Source organism: Sceloporus occidentalis, unplaced genomic scaffold (assembly GCF_023333645.1).
Source record: "Sceloporus occidentalis isolate IW3139 unplaced genomic scaffold, rSceOcc1.0.p SCAF_13, whole genome shotgun sequence".
Classification (NCBI taxonomy): domain Eukaryota; kingdom Metazoa; phylum Chordata; class Lepidosauria; order Squamata; family Phrynosomatidae; genus Sceloporus; species Sceloporus occidentalis.
The window spans coordinates 3,057,157-3,070,251 of NW_028316993.1; the positions used below are offsets into that span (position 1 = coordinate 3,057,157).

The window sequence follows — 13,095 nt, forward strand, 5'->3', positions numbered from 1 at the left end:
ATCTGTGCATGTCTTGTACGTCTGCACCCTCCTCCTTCCTTCCTTCCTTCTCCTGCTGACCTCGTGGAATAGAAGCGCACAGGGAGCATGGACACAGATGACTACCGAGCCCTCCTTATCTCCACAGGATACAGCCTGGTATGCTCTCTGCTTTTCCCTTTTCTCCTCTTTGCCCTGTCGGTGGTGGTAGTTTTGATGATAATGTTACGATCTGTCCTTTGTTGTGGCTGGCCTAGGAGTTAAATACTTCACTTGGTTGCAAGGTGGAGGATGGGTTTGGACAGAATTACAAATGGGTGAGTGTTTGCAAGAGCTGCCAATCATGCAATTTCTTAAAATGTATAACATCACCCACAATGTCATAGGTGCATTTACTAGCTCATCCTCCAATGTGATATAAAGCATTCCTATGTCAGCAGTGCTCCCCTATGATCTATATCGGGATAGCCAGGATAGTCCTTCACAAAAGGACAAATGGACACAAATCTGACATTAAAATTGCCGGTACCTCCAAACCAGTTGCAAAGCATTTCAGTCTTCTTGGACATACAACATGGGATTTATAAGTCACAGTTCTTGAACAAGGAAATTACAAAGGATTTGCCTAGAAAGAGAAACAGCTGAATTGAATTAAAACTATAAATCTCAGGTCCATTAGTAGAGGCATGAACAATGCTAATAGCTCATGCTAAAATATAAATCATTTGATCTTAAAGGTGCTGTTACATTCCTTCCCCCCTCCCCTCCTTTGTTTTTATAGAGTAATTGGAATTAAATAAACAAAAGTTGTACTTTTAAAGAGAAGCCATCTTTAATTTCTCTTTTGTTGCTATTGTGATTAATTTTGAGTGGCTGTTGTAAATTACACTCCAAAATCAGAAGTATCTCAGTTACGAACACAGTTGTAACCCTAAAACTCACAATCCCACCTATTAAAACTCACAGCTGATCATTCAAATAATGCTTTTGTTGAACTGCTGATTGAAAGGTTGCCACCAAGGTATTTGCTGATGCATAGAAGCTGATGTTTGGAAAGGTGTGTTGCACAAGGGATGGGACACACATCTGGTTGAGTAGGGATAGGTAGAGATGGCTCTGTGGAATTTAATCTGGTCTGTAATCCATGGGGGTATAATAGTTCATAAGAGGCTGCTTTGTTTTGGGCCAGTCTTTAGTCTGGCTCACTTAACACTGTTTGCTCAGGCCTCCAGTATCACTCCAAAGTTCTTGGGACACGAAAGGGCCCTCCCCATTGTGTCTTTATCTGACCCTTTTCACTCAGAAAAGGCAGAGATTGAAATTGGTAAAGCACAACATAAGAAGAGAATAAGACCTCACACAATAAAACAATAGAAAACAGAGTCAGAATATAAATGTAAAATATATGTGTAACAAAGTAAAACGTTTCCTTCTCCTTAACTCCGCACAGACTCATATCAGGGAAAGATAAACAGATTAGAGGATTGGTGGCTGACTACTTAGTCTTGATGATGTTGCAGTTGTGTTAATTCTAGGATGTTGTTACATTTGCCCCAGCTTGTTGCCAAAATTTACTGTGGGTGAATTCAGAATACAGTTCATAAGAGTTTATTATCTTTTTTAAAAAATTATACCTTCCAGAATACCCAGCCACTGACTTTGTTGCTGGGGATATTCTGGATGTTGCACTCCCAAAAAGTTACCATTCCCAGCTCTATTTCAGTCAACATATTTAGATAAAATGATGGATTTTGGGATGGTTCTTACATCAAGGCAGCAGATCTTTGGAATGTTTTAGTATACTAGAGGTAGCGCTTACATATTCCAGAGGCGTGACATGGTCTAGTCCATGTCATACATACATGTGTCAAAGCCTTCAAGAATTCTTAAGCTGCTGTGTTTCATCAGGGCAATTGCATGCTTTTTGTTCCATCTTGCCAGGGAGATGCAGAGTTCAACCGGATCATGAGCGTTGTGGATCCCAATAACAGTGGTGTTGTGACCTTCCAAGCCTTCATTGACTTCATGTCCCGGGAGACAACAGATACAGATACGGCTGACCAAGTCATTGCCTCCTTCAAAGTCTTAGCTGGTGACAAGGTGAGCTCTACAAAGTGGTTGGAAGAGCTTGTATGTTCATCAGGGACTCCCTCAGTACTGGAACTTCAGGATTTGGGGGACCATGGGTGAAGGGTTTAGATATATAGGCCAAGTCCCTGCATCACAAACATAACTATGATGATATAACTATGATCCATTTCCTACAGGGTCCTGTCACAAGTGCTCATCATACTGTGGCTCACTGGTGGGAATGGATTGAGCACCCCACTAGTTATAGCTGCAGAAGTCCTTGGCTGGCTTTTAAGGTTGATGGGGGGAACAGTGTGAACACTGAATGGGATGATAGCCATAGTTAATTCTAGATTTAGATTAATTTGGTTTCAGATGTGTGACTGATGTTAGATTTCATTTGATTCAGATTTTAGATGTGGTATAGTGCTTTTGCGTGTTGAACTGGGATTCCAAGATATCTGTTCCAGTGCGCACTTGGCCATGGAAAGCCACAGGGTCAAATTCTCAGCCTCAGAGAAAGGCAATGTGACACTTCCTCTAAATAAATCTTGACAAGAAAATCCCATGATAGGTTTGCCTTAAGGTCAACGCAAGTCACAATCAACTTGAAGTCTCACAAGAAAGAACAACCAAATGAAGTGTAGATGTATTATTTGTGAGTTTGTCTCTTGGTGTTTTTGTTTGTTTGTTTGTTTGTTTTGGAGCATTGCTAGCCACCCTCATCTCTAGGGAGGATGGGCAGGGTATAAATTAAGTAATAGAGAAATGATTCCAATTCAACCCAATTGCAGCCACTTCAGCAGCCTCACAGGGTCTTTCCTCTCTACCTTTCAGAACTACATCACAGCCGAGGAACTGCGACGAGAGCTTCCCCCAGATCAGGCGGAGTACTGCATTGCGCGCATGGCACCTTACCAGGGACCCGACGCTATCCCTGGGGCTCTCGACTACAAGTCCTTCTCCACAGCGCTGTATGGCGAGAGCGACCTGTGAGATGGAGACAGTAGAGGGGAAGAAGGAGGAGGAGGAAGCCGCAGCAACAGCAAGCGCTGGCGCTTCTTGGGGGGAGGGGAGGGGGGAGCGACCGTTTGATTTCCCTCCATGCTGTATAATCACAGACACACACACACAGACACACACAGCGCAACGGGGACATTGTCCTTTCTTTTCTCTATCTCTCTTTGAGGACAGAAAGCTGCCTTCACCACGCTGGGTGACCTTAGGAGCTGAACTATGTAAACGTTCTTTTTTAAATTGAGTATCCTGCAAACACAGTTACCTATGCAACGGTCCTAATTCTTCCCTTTACCCCAAGACATTGAGCTCAGGGGAGAGGCTGGAGGTCTCCTTCATTTCCTGACCTTTTTGTTGCTTTGCAAGGAAGCGGTGGGAAGGAAGGGCAGATCCAAGAGTTTTCAGCAGTCACAAGAGTCCAGAAAACGTACAGGCAGTCCTAATTCAATATGGCTTATTTTTGTTAAATATAGACCCCATTCTATTCCCCATCCACCATCAGTCTTACAATTGGGAGACTTCTGCTATGGCTAATATTTTCTCTGAAGCTAGATCCCATTCTTTCCCATGGTTGTCCTCTCTCTCTTTACTTTGTTTGTGCATAGCTAAAACCATACCCTGAGTCAGTGGTGTGTCGGCGCTCAATGCAATCCAGATCCGGAGGACTGCTAAGACCCACTTTCTGGATACTTCATTCCTTTCCAAACCTTCCTCTAGCTGTGCTAGGCAGTTTGCAAACAGCCTCTCCCTGTCTTTTCTACCACCTACCTGAAACCCTGTGATGCTCCCTCAGATCCAGACCCTGCTTTGCCCACCTAATACCTTCCTGCCACCCTTAGCAATGAAGACGGTGCACATGGGACAGACACTTTGGGGCTTCCGATCTGCACTGACCCAGGCTCTCTGTTCCACCTTCACATGGTGCTGTTCTTTGATCTGAAAAGGGGTTCCATTTGCCCCATCAGTCCTAGGTGGTTCCTGTACTCAGCACCTCCTTTTTTCTAAAATATCAGCCCACATCTTTCACAGGCGCCCTCTCATTTTAACCTTTTTCATTTGACCTTCACCTGATTGGCAAAAGTTGGTGATTTTCCATTTCAGTGCAGCAGGCCCATGGGGCACAGAGGAGAAGAGGAAGAGATTTGGGGAGGAGGCCATTGCTTTGTTGCTTTCCAACAGACAGAGACCATGAGTGTGGAGGCTGCGCCTCTCTTTGTGTCACCCCCGGCTTTTTATTCCCTCATCCCTTATAGGGGAGATGAGCATAGCAAATGGAGAAATACCTGCTGAGACCCTCACACTCTCTTGCACACTGTGTCTGGCTTTGTAAATCTATTCCTCCCCTCTCCCAAGGACACTTGTTTTGTACAAAATCGGGGGACACCCTTATTTCAGCAATACTGACACAAGCCAAGGGCGAATCAACAGAACAGGTTGTGGGATTCTTGTTTTCTTCCACAGGAAAGGAAGGGCTAGGATCCAAGCATTTGTCTTTAGAAAGCTGGACCACCTCTAAAGGATGTGTCCATTTCTCCCTTTGTTCCAAAACCAAGCTGGTTTTGGGATGGATAAAGTGGGAAGAGGGGTGTTGGAGGGGAGAGAGAAATAAGATTGGGGATGTTGATCTATAGGGGATCATAACTAAAGAGTGGTGTCTGAGATGGGGTCAAGGGGGTAGGACAACTCAATCCACCCCAAAGATCCCATTTGTCAGCATCCTTGGGCTGTGGGAGAATCAAACCAGGATGAAATAGGACAGGTCACAGCGTCCGAAGCAAGCGAAACATGATAGCATCGGAAGCAAGTCTTTTAGGGTGCCTCACAATCTGCTCAGCTTCTCTCGCCGGGCAGGAGCAACTCACTCATTCCAAGTCTTCCTCACTTTCTCTTCACTTTGAAACGACCCTTTCAAATCCATTGCTTCTCACGCTTATATATATATAAATATATTATATATATCTATTTTTTTGTAATTTCTTCATCATGGTGCAGGGTTTTCTGAGGACCAAATTTAAAACGAAAGAGAACCATGCAGAGATCTTTTTTTAAAAAAAGAGAGAAATTAAAAACACAGCAAAACTGTTGCAATTTAATAACGTCCAGATTTATTATTATTATTAAATATATATATTCATCTAGCATCGTATATTGCCGATGGGTGGTGTGTTTGTTTGGTTTTTTGTTCATTTGTTTTGGGGGAATTTTTTGTCCCTCCTGTCTTTGTCCTTCCATCATGTACTTTAATCTTATGGCTGACTTTAGCACTGGAAACTTAACATTCCCCACAACCTTTTTTTTTTTTTTTAATCATCCAACTTTCATTTTGGTTCTCTTTTTGTCGTCTCGGAAAGGTTTAGCTTATTTTATTGCGTTCGCTACTGACTACCTGTCTCAACGGGCAGATAGTTCGGCCGATAGGGAGTAGCCGGGTTCTGTCCACTTCTGTTCATCATCATGTCTACTCTAAAACTTCCAAGCTCTCTGGAGAAACTTGCCCTCCTCCCTTCTTGGGAACAAGACAATAAAGTGTAATATTTTTAAGGACGATTCATCTGTGGTTGTTTTTTGCCCACCCTCTCAAGTTTCTTGAATTTGTGGGTTTTGTTTTGTTGTTTTTAATTAAGAGTTGGCATGGTGTTCAGTACTTGTGGGATGGTAAGACCGACTTACAGTCTTTTGGGATTCACATTTACAGTTGTTAACAGTTGAGTTAACAGTTGAATGCGACCCCGAAGATTTAACCGTTTTCAGCCAGGGAGTGCCCCACAACCGGGAAATCGCTACTGTCCTAGGCTAGCATTCTCTTGCATGCTTACAAAAACACAATCTAGACTTGATGTGTTTGTAACTGCCTAGTTCTATTGCCATGATCGTAAATTGCCTCCCTCCCTACTTTAACAGGTGTCAGCTGCACTGAGAGAAGGAAGTCTGTTCTGCTGGTGATCAGGTCTCAAGGAAGAGGACATTTCTACCTCTTTCACACCAACAAGCAAAGCTGTAATAACTGACAGCACAACTCCATCACAAGTTCATGTCGCACACCAGCAGAGGAGAGATGAAACATCTTTCTTCTATGCCTCAATCACCAGTAGAACAAACATCCATCTCTTGGCATGGCTGATATCTGGTAAAGCGGACTTTGGGGGAAGGGAGAGTGGGTGATGATAGTTAAGTATACTTAATTTAGTAGCTAATGCAGAATTCTGGCAGTCATTTCCCAGTGCCCTGATCTGCAGTGCCTTGGAAACAATTCAGCTGAGATACTATCTGGCTAAAAAGGTATGCTTTTTTGTGGGGTGGTGGCATTGTCAATGATGGCGGCTCACTTGGCCTGGGATTCTTCACATGAAATCTGTCTTATCCCAAGTTGGAACATTGCCCAAGCTCACGTCTTCCGCAGCCATCATAGCTATTGAAAATGGCATTAAATGTATGGGCGTAATTCCAGTGTTAGTGTCAACCAAACTAGACCCACTAAATCAATTGAATATATGTAGCTATTGATGTACCGTATTCCCCATTGATTCAGAGGTTTTACCCTGTTTGGGAAGCAGCATTGGATTTTAGCCATTAATGATTCATGAAGAGAGCTGGAGATTCCAGAAAATCTTCTTGATTGAGACACATGGAGGACAATCTGTTTTATTAATCACTTGCCTCCATTAGCACAACACCCATAAACCAGTTTGATCAGTAGGAATTAGGAGACACATCCAGCTTTGCCTTCAGTGATAGCCTTTGCACTTCAGTGGTTGAAACAGGAATATTCAACAGTGGTGAATATTCAGGAGAATAATATACAGAGACAGGAAATATGTATATAACTGATGTAGACCAAACTGCGGAAGCATCATTACTCAACATTACAAACCATTAGATTCATTCTCTACAAACTGGTTGTTCCTTGTGTATGACAGTAAGCTTATTTGATGTTGGCAAACCCTTTGCATTCTTGCATATGTTGCAACCATTCTCTGGATCATCTTTTCAGAGCCTTTTCTCAGGCAAGGAAAGAAGGTATGGTGAAGTATATGTTTAATGAGGAATAGTTGCGTGCAAATCAAGCCTAAACTCCCTAGAAGCCCAGAAAGGCTTTTAGGGAGGGCTTTTGGTTCCCATATCCTAGTTTGATTTTCCTAATGCTCTTGCCGGCACGTGGCAAACATTGGTTAAAGAAGCCTCCTGCTTCTGGTGCTGCTCTCCCAGCTGAAGGTGATGTTCTCAAGGATGATGTCTCCATCCATCTCCAAAAAACGGATCCTCTTTGGAGACAGTTGGTGGTCAAAATCGCAAAGAAATATGTCATTCTCTATTATCTGGCAAAGGAAAAGGCAGAAGGATGGATGAGCACTTCTAGTCTGGCCAGGTTTATGAAGAAGCTCCCATAGTTGGGTGTTTCTCTTTCTATACACACTAAAAAAGACCCCAGCATTCAGTATTTAAAGATACCTTGCTTCTATCCATGGAATGTTCTAGGTAGTTAAATATGGCTTCCTACCATTGGCCAAGTTGCCCATAAATGTCAAGGGCATTCAAGCCAGTGGTCACGAATTTGCAAGTTAAGGCCATAGTTGGTTCTTCCTGTCCCAAACATACAGCTAAACAGGGCAACCCCAGGAAGTTGAATTATTTAGCTGAACACGACTCAGGAACAGAGTGATGAAGTTCTAGCACAGGTCCAGGGAGCCTGTGACCCTCCATGTGAAATATTCCCCATTCCTGATAAGCCCCAGCCAACATAGCCAGTGTTGGGATGAGAGTCAGTATCTGGAACGCCACTAATTCCTCACCACATTCCACCTTAGCCCTTTTACCACCACCCTATAAGTACTTTTTAAGTTTCCCTGCTGAAAGCGGACCATTAAGTAGCAACTGAAACCTATCTCCACCTCCCTCACCCAACGCAGTGTCCAAAGCTGAATTTTCTTCACCCCCGTCTCCAGAAAGGACAATCTGTTGCAGTACAACCTTGTAACCTTTGCTGGTGACGATGAATTGCACCTTGAACCTTTGGCCTCGGCGGAGATGGGCTGCTACCCTGTTTGGTTTCCCCCAATGTCCTTCCTTGAAAGCGTTAAGGGCTATAACGGCACTGGAGGAAGAATGAAGCCCTTCAAAGCTGAGCTGGAACCGCAGGGGGATACTGGTGCCACGGAACTGTCCATAAGCAAAGTCCACGTAGAACCTGGAGGAGGAGAGGAGAGATGCCATTTGACCAAGAACACAAGAGTCTTGTTGAATCGGACCAAAGGCTTGTCTTCATCTAGCAATTCTCAACACCTAAAGGGCAAGCAGACATCTCTGGGAAACTTACAAGTAGGACTGGAATGTGCCGTTTCCCCAATGGTCCTCTCTAGCAAACGATATACAGAGATGTATTGTCAATGCAGGGAATATATTAACATCAGGGACAGGCAACTCGTACAACTAGCCTTGGTTTTCTTTGGCAACAAACGCTCAGAAGTGGTTTGCCATTGCCTTCTGCTGGAATATAGCCTACAGCACTTGGTATTGTTCTTACCAGGGCTGACCCTGCTGAGCTTCCAAGCTTAGATGGGGTTTGGTGTTTTCAGTGTATTTGGCACTAAACTCCTCTTTCTCTCTTCAGGTTAGTGTTTGAGGCAGGAGGCCAAAGGTCTGACCTGCTATATTTCTGTGGATCAGACGGGCTTGTGTTAATGGCATGGGAACGTAAAAGTTTGAAGATAGTATCCTGCCAAGTACTGAGCTGAGACTTTACTCAAATTAAGATCTACAGAAATACTATGTTCCTCTTGCTGCACAACTGGCACTGCCAGTTGAATCCTCATTCAGGAAAGATTGGGGCTGACTTACCCTTTGCTTTGCTGTGGAATGAAACCTTCCAGCATCACCCATGACTCTGGGTCCAGACCTGGTGGGATAGCCCTGTAATATGGCATTTTCTGCAAGGGAGAGGAAAAAATTAGGTATACATGTCAGTCTTGCTTGCATATCTCCAATTTTCAACCTGGCAAGAAAGTAAGAAAGTTGGACTGGGAATGCACAAGAGATGGATTCATCTTTAAGTTGGCAGAAGTGTTGCTGTTGTGTGCCTTCAAGTCGTTTCTAACTTACTGTGATGCTATCATGGGGTTTTCTGGAGCTAAGAGTGTGTTGATCTCCATAGACGAGTGAGGAATTCAACCCTGATCCCAGAGTTGCCATCCAATGCTCAAACCACTGTGTCACATTGACTCTCTAGAAGTGACTGGCCTAAAACAAACAACCCCCTTACTCATTGAATTTCATTAATTCAGGGATTTGAACTTGTGCTCTTCTTGGTTCCTTAAATCAATTTGTTCCAGGTAACAGGCTTCCTTGTTTTGAACAACCACTTGACAGACACATGGCAAATGGCCTTTTCAGTCAAGCTATTCTGACCTGTCAGACAGGTATCATCAGTGTTTGCAGAGGCATAAACCCAAAATTCTCCGTAACAATGAGTTCACTTGAGTCTAAACCTGAATTTCCTTATTGCAGCACATGGGTTTAAAACATCCATCACTTGCTCTGGAAGGTGGTTTGAAAGAACAGTGAGTCAAGGGACATCCAATCCCTTACACACCATCCAGAAGTGACACATCACCCCCATTTCCCTCTCTCCAAGAAACTCACAATGCTTTATGACAGCTTGCAATTTTAGGAAGGTGTGGTGTTTCTAAGGAAGTGCTGGGATGTTAGTGAGAAGGTGACCGGATTTGTGGTAATCGGCGATGAGTTGGTTGGGTTTGCTTTTCAGAAGAAAAAGCTGTTGAGTAATTGAACAGAGTCCTAAATGGTTTCATTTCCTCCGTCCTACAAAAGGGGAAATGAGGCAAACTCCCGCTACAAGGAGACCCTTACCTTGAATATGCACATCACTGGCTTGATGGATCACCAGAAAGTGTTGTTATTGTGTGCCTTCGGTTCATTACCAACTCATGGCAGCCATGAGATTGCCTATTTAGGGTGCATCTACACTGTGGAAATAATGCTGTTTGACACTATTTTAAGTGCTGTGCCTCTGCCTATGGACTTCTCTGCCAAAGAGTGCTGGTGCCTCTCAAAACAACAATCCCAGGGTTCTGTAGGATGGACCCATGGCAGTTAAAGTGGTGTCAAACTGCATTTCAGTGCACCCACTTCATACGCAGGCATGGTGGCATACACAGCTTTCGGTTTACACTGAAAGCCACACGCCAGAAGAAGCAATAGTGCTTGTGCCTGTGGCGCTCGCACCACACCGTGCCACATGCATGAGCCCCATTGTTTTCCATGGGGCTCAAGCATACACGGTATTTGCCTTATGCTGGGAGATCTGGAATGGATCCCCGGGTAAGGAAATGGCACACTTTATTTCTATGGTGCAGATGCACCCTTAGTTACATCTATGTAACAAAGTCATATCTCCTGGCCTGACCACACATACATACACTCATATCACCACCAGCAGCTGAATCGGGCAAAAGAGATCCACTCAGTTTCCAATCGAGGTGCAAGGAGGATGGCATTTCTATCCTCTCTTACCAGCAAGCAACTCTGGAGCAATATTGTACCTTTCATGGTTGTGTACAAGATGGCATTTCAGCAAGTGCTGTGACTTGTCACAGCCTTGCTTGCTGGCAGGAGGCAATGGGGGAAAATGTCCTCCTTGCACCATGATTAGAAGTTAAACTGACCTCTTTCCCCTATCCAAAGCCTGACTCAAGGTGGGCTGCGGTGGGCATTTTCATAGGTTCCCAATAAAACTATGTAGTCGTACAACTGAGCACTAAAGCTAGAATCGTACAAGCCATTGTATTCCACATCACCATGTACAGATGTGAGAGTTGAACAGTCAAGAAAGCAGATAAGAAGAAATTCAATTCATGTGCTGGAGAAGAGTGCTGAGGATATCATGGATGGTCAAGGAGACAAACAAATAAGATCTAGAACAGATCAAGCCCAAACTCTCCCTGGAAAGCCAAGATGATCAAACTGAGGCTGTTGTACTTTGGCCACATCATGAGAATGCACAACTCACTGGAAAACACAATAATGCTAGAAAAGGTAAAGGGTAGTAGAAAGAGAGGAAGACTGCACAGCGGATGGACAGACTGTATTAGGGAGGTGACAGGTATGAATTTGCAAGGCCTAAGTAGAGCAGTGGAGGACAGGGAGTCTTGGAGATGTCTCATCCATAAGGTCGCCATGAGTCGGGATCGAGGCAGTTAACAACAACAAAGCCATATTGCATACAGGCCAGTTATGGATCCACCGCTCTAGGTTACAATTCTGAAATTACCATACCGAATACCATTGTCATACTCACAAACGTCTCAAATTCTATCGCCATCTCTGATGCACCTTTGCTGGAGGCACCCACAAATAAACATCTCCAATGAGGAGGCGACCCTTTTTATAGATGCCACGGAGAGACCTGTGGGCCATCATTCAAGAGTGTCAGCCACTCCACCCACGGACTGTGAGTCAGGCTTCCCCATGAGCATCGTGACGTCTCTGCTTGATCTATGCGCTGGTGCCATCTCACCAAGAGCCCTGGCTCTGGATCATTCTCTCTGAGGACTCATCCTTGTCCTGCTGGTGAGCCAATATGAACAAACCCAAAGCTTGGCTGACAGAGAAAGCCCAATGCCTAGATATATGTTTTTCAGAAGTGGCAAGGCATGTTCTTGCTAATGCAAATGGCTTATTTCTTCCATATGCCCCAACTCTCCTGATTTTGCAAGGACAGCCCAAGTTAATCCTGTGCCATCCCACTTTTTCAGCTGCTTTTAAAATGCCCTGGTTTCTCTCTCCTCCTCCCACCTTCCTTCAATTGCCATAAACTGAGTTCTAGGACAACCTGAAAGATCGTATCTCCCCAAACAAACCTGCAAGGGTCCAAAGATCTTCAGAAGAAGGCTTTCTCTTGCTCCTGCCACCATCCCAGGCTTTTTTGGGTGAGGACATGAGACAGAGCCTTTTCTGTGGATCCTCCAACCCTTTTGGAAATCCCTTCCACAAAAGGCTCATCTGGCCCTCTCCATGCTTTCCTTTCACCAGCAAACAAAGCACTTTTCGTTTAAGCAGGCTTTTAATATTAAATAAATAAAATAAGTGCAGAAGTATTTTGCATTCTGTAGTCGAAGGCTTTCATGGCTGGCATCCATAGTTTTATTGTGGGTTTTTCGGGCTCTGTGGCCATGTTCTAGAAGAGTTTATTCCTGACGTTTCGCCATCATCTGTGGCTGGCATCTTCAGAGAATTTTGCATTCAATTCTGCAGAGAGGGAAGGAGTGGAGGCGGTGAAATCTTGCCCTTCCCTGTAGGTTTAGGCAAAACAAACCTCTGCAGTCTCTCCTAACTTGTGTGTCTTTCCCAAGGAGTAACTTTTGCCGCCTTGCCCGCACACAGATGCTGCGCGCATGTCTCCGTTTTCATCTGTGAAAAGTTGGAGGATGTGGTTTTTGTCCCAAGAAGGAGCTTGTTTCTTGCCAAAGAGAGGAAGATTTACTTCCCTTGTTGAAAGAAGGCAAGGGCTTTTCATCACAAGACCAAAGTAATGGGTGACTTGTTCATTGGCGCCTTGACAAGCAGTTGTTGCACAGTTTCCAGCACATGAGCAAACAAAGTCACCAGTTCAGATCCTGCCCTGGACACATGCTCAGCAGGTGGCCTCCAATGAGCCATTCTCTCAGCTTCTTTGCTAGTCTCTGGATAACCACACTGGCCTACCTTACCGGTTTGTTGTGAAGGATGATACAAGAACACCGAAAAGAAGAGAAATCCAAAATTATCTTATAGTTGTTAAGGTTCATTGCTGTCAAGTTGACTTTGACTTACGGCAACCCTATGAATGAGAGACTTCCAAGGCACACTGTCATCAATGGCTCCAATCTGATCTTGCAAATCTGAAGCTGAGAGAGTATGACTTGCCCAAGGGCACCCAAAGGGTTTCATGACCAAGACGAGAATCGAACCCAGACCTCCAGAGTCATAGTGATTGGGCAGCATATAAATAAATCCTATTATTATTATTATTATTAT

The 13,095-nt window shown here is 44.2% G+C and overlaps 2 protein-coding genes across 9 annotated transcripts in view; one reads left to right on the forward strand and one right to left on the reverse strand.

Moving 5' to 3' along the window:
- Positions 1-5,613, forward strand: part of ACTN4 (actinin alpha 4) — an 88,512-nt gene extending 82,899 nt beyond the window's left edge. For 5 of the 8 annotated variants that reach the window (XM_089478507.1, XM_089478512.1, XM_089478508.1 and 2 more), the window contains 3 exons: positions 73-138; positions 1,921-2,079; positions 2,887-5,613. In XM_089478507.1, coding sequence (XP_089334633.1) covers positions 73-138; positions 1,921-2,079; positions 2,887-3,045 — 384 coding nt within the window. In that variant the 3' untranslated portion in view covers positions 3,046-5,613. The remainder of the gene's footprint in view (positions 1-72; positions 139-1,920; positions 2,080-2,886) is intronic. The other 3 variants (XM_089478509.1, XM_089478513.1, XM_089478510.1) reach the window with 1 other exon arrangement.
- Positions 5,614-7,235: 1,622 nt separating this feature from the next.
- Positions 7,236-11,401, reverse strand: LOC149304569 (galectin-7-like). Its single transcript, XM_089478308.1, has 4 exons — positions 11,378-11,401; positions 8,902-8,990; positions 8,035-8,251; positions 7,236-7,382 (listed from the first exon to the last, which is right to left on the reverse strand). The coding sequence occupies exons 1-4, from the start codon at positions 11,399-11,401 to the stop codon at positions 7,236-7,238; spliced, it is 477 nt and encodes a 158-aa protein (XP_089334434.1).
- Positions 11,402-13,095: the final 1,694 nt, after the last annotated feature.